At 46.4% G+C, this 14,457-nt stretch overlaps 1 protein-coding gene across 4 annotated transcripts in view; it reads left to right on the top strand.

Moving 5' to 3' along the window:
- kmt2d (lysine (K)-specific methyltransferase 2D) overlaps positions 1–14,457 on the top strand; it is a 33,929-nt gene that overhangs the window by 11,618 nt on the left and 7,854 nt on the right. For all 4 annotated transcript variants that reach the window (XM_073471098.1, XM_073471101.1, XM_073471102.1 and 1 more), the window contains exons 26-48: positions 55–132; positions 253–411; positions 558–627; positions 804–1,042; positions 1,173–1,246; positions 1,782–1,832; positions 1,945–3,576; positions 3,658–3,828; positions 3,940–4,082; positions 4,410–6,208; positions 6,299–6,422; positions 7,742–7,823; positions 7,915–7,981; positions 8,084–8,316; positions 8,410–11,409; positions 11,521–11,670; positions 11,771–11,935; positions 12,069–12,216; positions 12,309–12,390; positions 12,489–12,661; positions 12,838–12,962; positions 13,065–13,200; positions 14,258–14,379. In XM_073471098.1, coding sequence (XP_073327199.1) covers positions 55–132; positions 253–411; positions 558–627; positions 804–1,042; positions 1,173–1,246; positions 1,782–1,832; positions 1,945–3,576; positions 3,658–3,828; positions 3,940–4,082; positions 4,410–6,208; positions 6,299–6,422; positions 7,742–7,823; positions 7,915–7,981; positions 8,084–8,316; positions 8,410–11,409; positions 11,521–11,670; positions 11,771–11,935; positions 12,069–12,216; positions 12,309–12,390; positions 12,489–12,661; positions 12,838–12,962; positions 13,065–13,200; positions 14,258–14,379 — 9,023 coding nt within the window. The remainder of the gene's footprint in view (positions 1–54; positions 133–252; positions 412–557; positions 628–803; positions 1,043–1,172; positions 1,247–1,781; positions 1,833–1,944; positions 3,577–3,657; positions 3,829–3,939; positions 4,083–4,409; positions 6,209–6,298; positions 6,423–7,741; positions 7,824–7,914; positions 7,982–8,083; positions 8,317–8,409; positions 11,410–11,520; positions 11,671–11,770; positions 11,936–12,068; positions 12,217–12,308; positions 12,391–12,488; positions 12,662–12,837; positions 12,963–13,064; positions 13,201–14,257; positions 14,380–14,457) is intronic.

Consider the following 14,457-nt stretch of genomic DNA (forward strand, 5'->3'; position numbering starts at 1 on the left):
TATTGTTATGGCCGTAAGGTTATTGCAGGTTGGTTTAACATTGCACATTTTTAGGGGTTTCTGCACCATCCTCATCGCTGAAGGACCAGGCGTCAGCTGATCCTCATGACTCTGATGCAGAAAAAAGTGAAGGTACTCCCCTGAGAGAATACTTTTGCATATATAGTGTGTAACATTAATTTGTTTTAAATTAACATTTAATATCTGATGTTAACATTACACCTTAAATGATGTTGTCCTTGACCATGACAGGTCTTCCGCAAGGGGTGGAGAGTCAGGACTCTGAACAGTTCTTCAGGAAGGTTTTGGGAGTGTCAGATGGTTCCCCTTTAGGGGGCATGAAGCCCATCTTGGAGGGCAGTAAGGGAGAACTCAATCGTAGCACTCTGCCACAGAGAGCTCTCCTTTCAGGTGGGTACAAAGGGAAGCCTTCAGATGATCATATCATGATGTTTTTGTTGTTCAAACCTTTGTTTGTTGTATGATAGAGGATGTGTGAAATTAAGGTTTAAGTGAAGTTGGATTCGTAATTTAAATATGAAAAAAATCTCATGCAGGGTCCCTGCCCTCAGCTGGAATGATGGACGCCTTTCCTGGCCTCTCTCAGTCACCGTTTTTTGACATGCGGTAAGACCAATACTGAATTGCCTAGTGTATTTTATTTTCCAACAATCTATAGTATGTAATTCTGCAACTTGATACAATACGTACTACATATTACAACATACTTTTTATGTTCCTGTTGTTGGCATGTGTAAGCCCTTTATTTAATGCCAAACAATACCCTCTTATTTTATGTACAGGGACCGAGGAGGACTGTTCAGTCCGGATGGGGGTGAGGAGAGCCCCTGGGCGACTCCCTCTACCCCAGCGACCCCCTCCTCCCCACCTACCCCCACTGAGGCAGAGGGTGATGGGCTTTCCTACAATCAGCGCAGTCTTCAGCGCTGGGAGAAAGATGAGGAGCTTGGAGAACTCTCAACCATTTCCCCTGTTCTCTATGCCAATACCAACTTTCCCACTCTCAAACAGGACTACCCAGGTGAGTGTGGAAGACATACTATATTAACATGTACAACCTATTTATTAGACTAAACAGTCATGCTTTTTCAAAGTATGATTTATATCACTGTTAGATATTAAGCAGATGTGAAACATGTCACCTGTTACAGACTGGGCTAGTCGCTGTAAGCAAATCATGAAGATCTGGAGGAAGGTATCAGCAGCTGACAAGGTTCCATATCTGGTAGGTTTGCAGTTTTTTGTTTTAATGGACAGTACAGATTTATTATTTATTTAATTAAATTTTTTTTATTGTCGTTCGCTCTAACACACGTTACTCAAATGTAGTCCGTGACGCCAGGTTCTTGTTATTCTGTGTTTGATCATAGTCTGTCCAATAGCATATGGTACCCTCACTTCTATGCAGAAATTTACCAACACAGAAGTTCAGGAACTGTTACTTTTCATTCAGCTTGTCTGGTGGGATCTTCTTATTAAAACCAAAATGAGAAATTTGGCATCGAGATATTCCACGTTCAGCCTACATGATGTTTGATGTAGATATGGGACAGTATGACATTTTCATTTTATGATTATCCTGGTCAAAATAATTTGAGAGCTAGACAGCTTTTTCAAGTTAAAATATTTAAAATTATCCCGATAACAGAAATTCAGCACAATTTATATTGAGCATGTTTCTGCAATTAAACGAAAGTATTACTAATTATTAACTAATTTAGTTTAATATTCTTATAAACATCTTTTTATTCTTTCTGTAGCAAAAGGCCAAAGATAACCGAGCAGCTCAGAGGATCAACAAGGCACAGAAGGTGAATTAAAGCATCAGCACGCTTTTGTATTGTCAAGGTGAATTAGGTTTGCTGTCTGTCCATTAGAGTCGTGGTGCAGATTGTTTATGTTTCCTCTTTACTCTTTTCACAGCAGGCAGAGAGTCAGGTGTGCAGGCCGATCAAGACAGAAGGAGGGCGTGTGAAGGGAGAACGGCCCAGTTTACACCTCCAGATCCCTCCACCTTCAGGCTCTGCGTCAGTCTCTTCCCAGCCCAGCTCTGCAGAAAGCCCATTTCCCTTCCCTCCAGATTCAGGGTCATCCTCAGTCTTTTTCTCAGATGGACCTGTTAAGACCCCAGGGTCAGCTGAAATCCGGACAGACCCTTTGGCCAAGTTTCCTCCTCAGTCACCTCACTCTCACTCTCACTCCCACCCAACCACTCCCTTCTCCCATGCTGGGGCCAGCCCATTGCAGGCCTCTTCCTCAGGTTATTCCGCTTCCGGCCCGCAGGGTCCTCCTCAGGGACGGCCAGCCAGTCTTGGCCCCTTTGACATGCAACCAGGAACTCCTGGAACCCCCAGACGGGCTCAGCAGGTTGACCCTTACTTCAGATCACAGCTGCAGCAGCAACAAAGTCATCTACCACAATCACAGCAAGGCTCTCAGGAGTCGTTAGGACCTCCAGAAAGTCCTCATTCAAGAGGTGCTGGGCTTGGGGAGTCGCCCATGTTCTCGCCAACCCACAATACCCACTATGGAGACCCTTTCAGAAACCAGCAAGGGATGGGACGGTCAGATTATGGCTCATCCCCATCACCTTCTGCAGTGGCTTCCTCACCTGCAAGCACAGGGCAGTACAGGGCTGATATGAGTGCACCTTCTCCACGCTCCTCCGCAGTTGGAAGACCGGACCTTTCCATTGGCTCCCCTGCTGGGATGCTGGACTCCGGAGATGGTTTATTCAAGGCACCTATGACACCAAGGATGCACCAAGGGGAGGGACTTCCTCCTGGAGCATCCCCTAGCCACCACTCTGATGGCTACAGGCAGTCTCCTTCCCACCCTTTCTCTGACCCCCACCCTCAACCACTGCTAACTCCCAGACCGCAGTCAGGCGATAATTGTTCTCTCGGACCCCAGAGACACAATGTGGGTCAACAGGAAGTTTGTCCGAGAGTGCCCTCCAGCCCACAGTCCCAGGGCAGCTCTCAGTCTCCCCACACTCCTGGTGGCCTCTCCAATGATGCTTACTCTGTTCACTCTCCTGCTACTCCTCGTTTCCAATCCCCAGACCCTTGTTCGCAGCCACCTTCAAGGCCACAATCTAGAGACCCTTTTGCTACTATCCACAAACCCTCTCGCCCCTCCTCTGTTGCCCCAGAGGGAACTGCAAGTTACAAAAGCTCACCTCATCCTAACCAGCCACCTCCACCCCATCCTAACAACAGTTCCATGGGGGATCCTCTTTCTGGTAATCTGTCAGCACCTCCTACTTTCAACCGCAGCCCAAGCACAGGAGGCTTCCAAATGACCCAACAGCAGAGTCAGATGATGCAGGGTCAGCTTCAGCCACAGCCACAAAGTCAGCAGTCTATGGGAGCAGACGGCTTCAACTCTAGGGTGCCACCTCCTTCTGGATCTCAAGAACTACCAGCTGTCCGCCCCCCTGATGCACCTCATCAACCAGCTTTGCCAGGCACTCAAGAAATGCCTGACATGTCAGCAGTGCAGGACCCTGCTTTAGTGGGCCTTAGCCCTTCTGAGCTGGAGAAGCACAGACAGGTATCAAAGTTTTAGCCAGTGAACAATTGTTGTATGCACCTCTTGCTTGTTTTGCTAATCAATGCTTCTCATGTTTTTTAGCGCCAGAGACTGAGGGAATTCTTAATCAGACAACAAATGCAGAGAAATTCCATTAGACAAGAGAAGGAGGCTGCTGCTGCTGCCGGCAGTGCATCCCCTGGCTGGTCCGGTGGAGAGGTGGGAGCCTTTCAACCGGACAAGGCCCACAGAGCACCACCACCTTATCCACAGGTACACACCTCCACAAAACTTACAAAAGGAACATTTAACAAGAGTGTGATATAGGAATTAAGAAGATGCGTTTGAATGTAGAAAAATGAAGCCAATACTTACTTTCTTTAGGATCGTGTTGCTGCTGCTACTGCTGCTGGAGCTCAGGCTTCTGTGGCAGGGAAGATGCCCATGGCTGTAGGAGGCATGGAGGACAAGCTCATTCGCCCACCACCTCCAGGAACCCCTTCTATAATGGATCCTAATGCACTAAGGTGAACACCTAATTGAAGTAGACAGCATTTGGTGCAACTTTGTTTTATATAAAGGTCACGCAAGAAATGTCAGCATTTGATCATTACAGAAATGCAAAGATGTAAGATGCATGCAAATTCAGATGAAACATTGCCAAGTAGTAATATTACTGGAACTGAATAGGGAATGTAAGAAGCCCAGAAGCACAAGATGGTCACAGAAATAATTACTTGCCCTCAAAGTAATTATCAGCAACCTAACTTAGTCCCAGCCCTCGCATCTTCAAAAACTAGTCATACAGTACAGTGAATTGAAATGCATATATTCTGTCTGTCTCTATCCTTCAGGCCGCAAGGGCCCACCAGACCTCAGGGCATGTTTTCCCGTCCACCATTCCCTCCTCAGTGGCAGGGCCAGGCTCCAGGTCCGAGGAGGTTCCCCCAGCCTGGCATGGAGGCTATGGGCATAAGGCACAATCTCAACCCTGCTGTCAACGTCCAGGGTATGGAAGGCATGGGCAACCCGCACACCATGATGCCAGGACACGGAGGAGAGACCATGCAACCAATGGGTCAAGGACCCCCACCGCAGTTTATTGAATTGAGACACAACTCACAGAGGCTACCCCTACGAGCCCAGTTTATGCCACGTGGACCTCAGCCCAGACCACGGCTCTTTGTTCCACAGCAAGGAATGGCATCCCCGTTTGTTGAGCAACATCCTGTAGCTCAAGCTGGTGCCATGCAAACAGAGGGGGGGAGTGACTCACAGCTGGGGTTACAGCAGGGTGGTGTGCCAGTTTTAATGTCTCAGCAATCTACAGGCCCAGTAACACAGCAGCCTCACCTGCAGCCCCACGCAGCTACTTCCACTCCAAACATGGCTAGCACTGAGCAGCATCAGCTTCCACAGCGAAGCGTAGTCACAGGGCCCCAGTCTGCCACGGTAGAAAGCAGTGAGGAACTGCCAGAACCTGACCTCGAAGGGCTTGGGGATGCGCCAGGGGATGGAGGTGTGGAGGATGAGGATGATTTGGCTTTAGACTTGGATCCTGACAAAGGAGATGATGACTTGGGCAACCTGGACAACCTTGAAACCAATGATCCACATCTAGACGACTTGCTTAACAGTGATGAGTTTGACCTGCTGGCTTACACTGACCCTGAGCTAGACCAAGGAGACCCTAAAGATGTCTTCTCAGACCAGCTGCGCTTGGTGGAGGCAGAAAGTGAAGCACCTTCATCTTCCTCTGGATCTGTGTCTGTTAAAGTGGAAGTGAAAGCCAAGGTGGAGCCAGGGCAGGAGTCTCGCACAACAGCCCCTGCCACAGCTGGGGGTTCTTCTACCCAAATGCCACCCTCTGCAGAAATTGCTGATATCTCCAAGGTCAAAATAGAGGACAGAGGTCTGACCCCTCAGTTGCAGCCTGGACAGACTGTGGTGAAAGATGAAATAGGAGAAGCTGTGTCGATGCTTCTTGGTGGTACCACACCATCAGCCAAGCCTGCACAACCAGAAAATCAGTCAGCTTCACTGAGTTCTGTTCGATTAGGGGGTCTTCAGTACCCTCTGCCAGGCCAAGGTGATCCATTACCTTTTCCTCCAGCTGCTCCACATGCAGATATTGGTGATGATCCACTGGAGCTGCCTGATGTAGGGGGACAGCACTCCCCTGCTGTAGATTTGGCAAAGGTAGAAAGCTCTTTAGATGGTGAACTGCCTCTTCTAATACAGGATCTGTTGGAGCATGAGAAGAAGGAACAGCAGAAGCAGCAACAGCAGCAACAGCTCAGTTCCCTCCACCAAGGAGGCATGGCTCCTCATTTTCCTGGCCTCTCAAATCAACAGCCGAACCCACAGGCACCTGGGCAGATAATGCTGCCACACCACCATCGTCCGCCACCCCAAGGAATGATGGCCCAGCAAGGAATGGTGCCCCGTGCTCCGCACATGTTGCAACAGCAACAGCAGCAAAGGCTTATAGGAACTGGAATGGCACCTCCACCTCACATGGCCATGGCCCAGCAGCAAGCTATGATAAGGATGGGGCAGCCAGGGATCCATACAGGTCTCAGTCATCAACAGCAGCCACAGCAGCCAGTGGTTAAACAATCACCTCTGGCAAACAATTTCTTCCCAGATAAAGGTAACCACTGTGGCCTATCACTGTCATTATTCTGCATAATAATGTACTTTTTCATACTGTATCTAACAGATTTTGTGTTATTTATTGTAGATTTAGACAAATTTGCAACTGATGACATCATGGATCCCATTGCCAAGGCAAAGATGGTGGCACTTAAGGGTATCAAGAGAGTGTTGGCACAAGATCCAATGGTTGTTCCCTCTGGCATTAACAGGTACTTTTTGTGAATATTGTATTTACATAGCTAGAAATTGATATTAATGTTGTGTGTTTACTGGACTTGTAAACAGACAACTTTATGGTAAAACGTTCAACATGCTTAAAAGTTCACATGTCTTGGTGCATGCAATTAACTTGTCAGGTCTAACATTATACAGAACACAGGACAACTGCTGCAGGTGAAGTTGACAGATATTGTAGGGTAGAGTTGAAGTACTGGTGTTGTGTATTAACTAGTTTCCTTGTTACCTTTTGAACTTTCACACAAATGTGTCAGTGGTTGCTTGTAGATGCAGAAATGTTGAAAAAAAGAAGTAACCATTGTTTTTATGAAAATTGCAAAAACATTACCCATATAGCATATGTTTCCACACCCACAAGAATTAAACAGTTGCAATTTGGTTATAAAAAAACTGAATAAAGTTAAAGTTGTTTTGGTACTTGTCTTGTGTATATATACACAGCAAGATTAACTTTTAACCATTATATCCAAGCATTTCCAAAATTGGCACCATTTCCAAAACATTGTGGGCTTTATTATTATTATTATTATTATTATTATTATTATTATTATTATATTTTTTTTTTTTTTTTTTTTTACATTTTCACTTTTTTAATACTTTGTCAGTGCTGGGCACAATGATATATTTACACGTACCAGTGCAATACAATTCAAGCATATACTACCGTAAACTTCAGCATCAAAAACGTCAACAAAGAGCTCTTCATCCTTCATCCTTTTGTCAGTTACGGAGTTAGAGGAATTTTTAAGTCCTTATCTTTAGGCATGATCCCCCTGAGCAGAGTAGGCAAATTCAGCCTTGTGCATCTACTGATGCCCTAGTTCATGTTGAATTATTTAATGAATTAAAGATAAATATAGGCTCAGTCGGGCACAGTTTTGAAAAAACATCTCATAGAGCCAAGAAAAACTTTAAATCTTTAAATTAGGTAGTCTTGTCAAAACTAGCAAAAGGAAACTCGCACTAATTTTTCCTTTTTGTTTGTGAACATTTTGGCATGAAGAAGTTTTGCAGCATTTGGATGGAAACTTTACTACAGCTGTTGTATCGTGATGACGTGAGCAATACTACAAGTTAACAGGTGGAAAATAAAGATTACCTAGCTGATACCAATCGTTATATTCAGTTCAGTTTATAGATTTGTGGTCACAGACTATGCAGTTGAGTTTTTTCTATGAAGCAATTGCATCTCCATTCAAATGCACTTTGGTACATACGACACTAAGTGACACCATGGTAATTGTACACTTCTAGTATAGTTATACCTTTTTATGTTTTGCTGTCTTTTCAGGCAACAAGTTTCTCTGCTTGCTCAGCGGCTAGCCTCTGCCCCAGGCACAGATCAGGGTCAACTTGCATCTGGACCTCCAAAGGTATGCTGTATTACTTGTCAGGAGTGATTGATTTACTTATCTTTGAAATCTTGTGTAGCTGATTTATTAATATGTTTCTTTTTGTGTTTAGGAGGGAGAAACAAGTGATCCCACACAGTCAAGACCCAACCCTCCCCAGTTTGTGCAAGGAATCATCAGTATGTTCTGCTAATACTGCGTCTGCTGTTTAGTCATTAGAAAAGACATTGCTGTCCCCATACTGTTTTATGGATGTATTAAGTTCTCCTCTTTTGTTACAGACGATGCAGAACAGCACCAATATGAAGAATGGCTTCTTCACACCCAGCAGTTACTCCAAATGCAGTTGAAATTTTTGGAGGAACAGATTGGAGTTCATCGCAAGTCACGGAAGGCACTGTGTGCTAAGCAACGCACGGCTAAGAAAGCAGGCAGGGAGTTTGCTGAGGCAGATGCAGAGAAACTAAAGTTGGTTACAGAAGAGCAGAGCAAAATTCAGAAACAGCTTGACCAGGTATGTAGCTGTTAGTTTTACAAACTAACCCAGTAAGGGCAATTGGCATCTTGATATGCAAATTCACTTCTGTTCATAATTGTTCTGCTCTAGGTGCGTAAGCAGCAGAAGGAGCACACCAATCTAATTGCAGAGTACAGAAGCAAGCAGCAGCAACATCAGCAAGGCTCAGGTCTTCTTGCCCCAGGCCATTCTGCCCAGGGAGGGGGCCCTCACATGTTTCAGAAGATGCCTGGCCAGATGGTCATGGGCCAGCAGGGAACACCAGTGATGGGCCAGCACCCAGGAATGATGCCCCAAGGTGGAATGCCTGTCAGGATGCCCCAAGGGCAGCCTTTTATCGGTGGAGCACAACCCCAGCTCCCTGCAACTCTTGGAGCTGGTGCTGCAAGGGCCCCAGGACCTCCTGGGGCTCCGGCAGGATTCTTCCCACAGGGGCCTGGAATGCAAGGTGCAGACCCTCGGCTTCTTCATGAAAGACAACTTCAACATAGGATGCAAATAGCAAAACTGCAGCAACAACAGCAGCAACAGCAGCAGGTGATGATGGGTCAGCAACCAATGCCACACCCAAATCAGCAGTCTGGCTTAATTGCTCAGCCACAGTCCGGTATGATGGGGAACCCGATTATGGCTCAACAACAAGCAAATACTCAACAGGGAATGATAGCCAACCAGGCCAATCAGCAGGGCATGGTGCAGGTTCCTCAAGGAATGGTTGGAGGCCAGTCTGTGGCCTCGCTGCCACAGAACATTGCAGGAGGTCAGCCTGTCAACCATGGTCCAGCCATGATGGGAGCTCAACCAGGAATGATGGGGAACCAGCCAGTTGCAATGTCACAGCAACAGAGGCCTCAAATGATGATGGGTCAGCAAGGAATGGTTGGATCTCCAGGTCATCCTGGACTCAGAGGTCCCCATGTCCAATTAACTCCACAACAACAGAGCATTCTGGCCCAACGCATGCTTGCATCTCAGCAGCAACAACAGCAGCAGCAGAATGTTGCAAAGAATTTGGTCCACCTTCAGCAACAGCAGCAGATGGCACAGCAAAGACAACCGACACAGTTGATGAGTCAGTCCAGCCAAGAACAAGGAGGGCTCTCCCAACCCTCTACCCCACAAATGGGCTCCTCGCCTTCAGCAGGAAGCAACACGCCCCAGCCGCAAGGAGCTACAGACGGCCAAAACTCAGGCCCCAAAGAGGGTGGGATCCTTAGCCCTGTTTCAAGAACACCACCACAGCAGAGTGGACCCTCCACTCCCAATCAGGTCACCCAACTAAGCTCTGCAAATGATCATCAAACTGACTTGGGGAGGCAGCAGTTACAACAGCAGCAGCAGCAGCAGCATCAAAACCAGGTTTACATGGCGCAGCAGCAACAGTCAAATCCTCAGCCTGTTTCTGAGCAACAAACAGGTTTGATCGGACACCAACAAGCTGGCGTGCTTCAGCAACAGCAGCAACAACAACTTTCATTAACCCTCCAAAGGCAAGGTTCCCTCAGTGTTGACAAGACCGGTTTGTTGACTCCTAAAGAGGAAGTGAAACCAGGGGATTTCTTAGCTCAGCAGCAACAACACCAAACAGTTCAAAATCCCTTGCAGCAGTCCCAAGATCCCAGCATGCAGCAGCAGATCACAGTCCAGAACCATCCTGGCCAGCCACAGCCTGGTGTGATGGGCCATAATCCACAACAGCAAGCTCTCATGGCCCAGCAGCAAAAGCAACAGGCCATGATGGGCATGATAAGAGCCCAGCAGCAAGGGATGATGGCACAGAGGCCTGGGCTTCCACCTGGACAGATACGCACTCCTATCAACATCCAGGCTATTATTGCTCAGAATCCTCAGCTCCGCAATCTTCCCCCAAACCAGCAGATACAGCACATCCAGGCCATGATTGCCCAGAGGCAGCTCCAGCAGGGACAGATGCTGCGAATGTCAATGGGTCAAGGCCAGCATGGTCAGTTAAGGCCTCACATGCCACCAGGACAGGTACCACAGGTTGGGCAGCAGATGCCAGGAATGGAAGGCCAACAGATGCCATATGGAGCCATGGGGAAGCCAGGAGCAGTGGGTACTCAGCAACAGTTAGGCATGATGGGCCAACAACCTGGTGTTGCTCCTCAGATGCAGCAGGGGACGATGGTCCCTGGGCAACAACAACCACAAGTAGGGGAGATGATGCAACATATGAGAGGTCAGGCACCAGTTCCACCTTCCCCCATTGACCATAGCCGTATGGTAAGGCCGGCATCTCCACGTCAGCCAATGGCCAACTCTCCTGGAGATCCACAACGCCACACATTTAATCAAGCTATGGGGATGCGTCCACCCACTCCCAACCAGAACCAACAAGCACTAATGGTTGCTGCAGCAGGCCGAATGCAGGGCTCTCCATCACATGCGTATTCTCCAAGAGGTCCCTTCGGAATGAGCCCAGCCCACCCGGCCTCACCACACTCATCCCATGTCTCCTCACCATCTATAGCTGACAGGGCAGGAAGGGGGAGTCCATACAGCCAAGTAAAGGCATCTCCACTCAGGTCACCGGGGGCCAAAAGTCCACTTGATTCTCCAGGACTGAAAGTAGAATCTCAGACATCAGGCAATGAAACATCTCACACAGCCTCAGTTATCTCTAATGGTCCACAGAGAGACACAAATGTTCTGCAACAGTCGCAGCAGGTCACAGACGGCAATGTTCCTCATGCACAACATGGCTCAAGAGGAGGGGAGCTATGCAAGATCACCCTACAGAACATCAAACAGGAGCCAAGAGAAGTTCAGTGTGATGGTGCAGCAGAGGCTCATCCTGGGGCTATAAAGCGAGAAGCAACAGGAGAGGCGGTTACTTCTGGGAGCAACACTAGCTTAATTAATGCTGGAAACATGGCTGGAGACCCTGGGACTCAAGGTCCTAGATCTGAGACTGGTCAACAGCTACTACAAAAACTCCTGAGAACCAAGAACCTCCAACTTGGGGCTCAGAGGCCTTCTGAAGGCATCCACAATGAGATCAATGGTCACATCAACACCAAACTAGCAATGCTGGAGCAAAAACTTCAAGGAACACCACGGAATATGGAGGTATATTTTTTTCTTAATTTTGTTCATTAATTCATTTGTTCATTAGGGGTTAGAGTTAGTGGAGTAGTTGTGTAGAAAACAACCTCTCATCCATTTTCTCAACCCTTACAGGATTTACAGTCTATAACAAAAAGGGCTCCTGTACAAAAGCCAAAGCGCACTAATAAGGCAGCTGGAGACCGAGGGCCAAACGCACGGAAGAAGACTAAGAAGGAAGAAGTTGGAAAAAGTGCTGAAGCCCTGATAAAGCAACTCAAACAGGTGAAAGGATGGAAAAAATGAATTTCCTTAATGATTTTTGCCATTGATGTTTTGAAAAGTGCTTCTTCATCATTTTCACTAATGGACTTTTACCCTCTAGGGTCTCTCTCTGCTGCCCCTGATGGAGCCATCAATCACCGCCAGTCTGGATTTGTTTGCACCTTTTGGAAGCAGTCCAGCCAATGGCAAGGCCCAGCTCAAAGGATCCTTTGGAAATGCAGTGCTGGACAACATCCCAGATTATTATTCTCAGTTACTCACTAAGGTATAACTAAGCTTCGGCATATACCAATGGCTAGCTTTTGCAGGCTTTGGTTGTTTATAAATGCTTCCTCAACAACATCATCTTCAAAAAAAAAAAGTTGTTTTATGAGGATATTGTTCTGTGCCTTTTACAGAGTAACCTCAGCAACCCACCAACACCACCATCGTCACTTCCACCTACTCCTCCACCTTCAGTACAGCACAAGCTGCTGAATGGAGTGACTCCTGGGGAGGAGCTGTCTGAGGGTCAGAAAGACACAGAGCCAGCAGAGGAGCCAATGGGTAAACAATTGGCATGAAATTAATGTTTTTCATGATAACTAATCGGCAGCCATACAATGATTGGTTTCTAAATAACTAATTGTCCCCTGCAGATTCTGTTACAGAGGAGGTGAAGAGTGTCGACATTCTAGCAGCTCTTCCCACCCCACCTCATAACCAGAATGAGGACATCAGGTACAATAATGCAACTCCCTTGCGTTTTTTTGTCAACTAGAATACACATATTTTGTGTTGCTGAGTGGCTCTAACTGTAGGAAATGTCTTCGTATCAGGATGGAGAGTGATGATGAGGATGCCCCAGAAAGCATCATCCCGGCATCATCCCCTGAGAGTAACGTAGGAGATGAAACGCCACGTTTCCCACACCTACGGGAGCCTAAAGAGGAGGAGACTGAGAGAGCAATATCCCCCATCATCCCCCTCATACCTCGCACTGCCATCCCAGGTATTATACATTCAAAATGTAATTCCTCAAAACAAAAGAAACATTGCTCAAAAATCCATCCTGAATGTGTGCATTATGTTTTATTGTTCACGTCTCATTTAGTTTTACCATAAAATCCATTTATATTGCTAAGATGCAGACTGCCAGAAGATTAATTTACATATTTTCTTTTGTAGCATTCCCAGAAAACAAACCCCTTGAAGCAGCCGATAGCAAGGTAGTTTCTACATCCAACCATTGGGACAAGGCCAAAAGCAACGAGGTGTCCGTTACCTTCACTCTGTCCTCTGCTGCAGCTAAGGTACAAAGCCACAGTATCACTGCAGCCAGTTTAACCTTTGCTTATCTTCACACATAGTTAAGAAACACTTGAACTTCCCTTTTTTTTTTTTTTCTTTTCCAGAAACTGAATCACGTGATGATGGCAATGGCCCAGCTGCTGAACATCCGGATGCCAGGTTCTTATGAGGTGACTTTCCCTCCCCAAAACCCAGACGTGCCTGGAGTTGATGGGCCTGGGAAAGGACCCGGCCAGTCAGGTATGAATTTAGAGACTGTTTGGATTATCTTAATGTTATATTGAGTTGGTAATCACAAAAAGAGGGTGTGTAACTGTATCAAGACATTCATGTCACCCTGCCACACCAAGTCATGCGACAAATGTCTGAGCTATTTCTAATTTCTAATATCTATTAAATGGAAAAAAATGTCATAGTCCTTTTTTTTAAGCATCTTGTGATGTGAGTCCTTTGAGTGTTGCTTAAACATGTGAGTGTAGCCAAGCTGCTGTTCAAAAACAAGATTTAATCGCTGTAGAAGAGTGACTCCACTGCTGCAGACCCACTCGCATACTTAGATTGCTCTTAGGGCCCTGACACACCCCACTGATCGTCGACCAATGTGGGGCTATTGGTGAGTGTCTGTGGCCCTAGTTGTTACAGTGTGTCAGATACATTGGAACTAGTCGGCTCTTGTTGAGGGCTGACCGATGATGTAGAATTGGCAGTGGAGCCCATCAGTTACAAAAATCACTTGATAGGCTGTTCAGCTAAGCAAATTGGTGCATGAGAAGAGAAACAGAAAAAGAAAGGGAAAGCCCCCATTTCCTGTCACTACAGTATCCATGATTTCACCCATATATGCAGTTTTTCTCCTAATTTTTCACCTTTGCCTCATCGCCAGTGCCATTTGCACCTTATTATCAGATATATTCTCAATTAGAATTGGCATAATTAGCGAGAGTTGTGTCAAAAAACACTGCTTATCATAACAACAGCTTGTATTTCTACAATCCTGAGTCTTCCTGCGTCTCCCTTTTGAATGTTGAATACAGACTACTGCCACCTGGTGGTATGGAGAGCTATTGCTTCTCACACAGGCGCAGAGCATAAAAGCTAGTTGGACATCAGCTGTAGTCTTTGCGGTGTTTTTTGGCTAAGAAATAGGTGACATGAGGCAAAGCAACAGTTGGCCTTCCTTGCCACTTGTTCTTGGATATTGTTTTGGTGTGTCTGGATCTTTTAAACATGAATGCAAGTCTTTTAAGTTTATTCATCCAGAAATGAAGACTAATGTTAATGTGGTCATGTTTTCCAGGGGCGCTGTGTACAAAAGACAGTGCTTCACCCAGTCAGGATGAGTGGCTCAGGCAATTTGATGTGTCTCTACCAGGCTGTACATTGAAGAAACAAGTGGACATTCTGGCACTTATTAAACAGGCAAGTCATTACAGCTCTCTTGAGAACTGTATGAATCACTAATCTTTTTTTTTTATCATGTGCTGTGTATGATATATT

This window comes from Pagrus major, chromosome 7 (assembly GCF_040436345.1).
Source record: "Pagrus major chromosome 7, Pma_NU_1.0".
NCBI classification, from domain to species: Eukaryota; Metazoa; Chordata; class Actinopteri; order Spariformes; family Sparidae; genus Pagrus; species Pagrus major.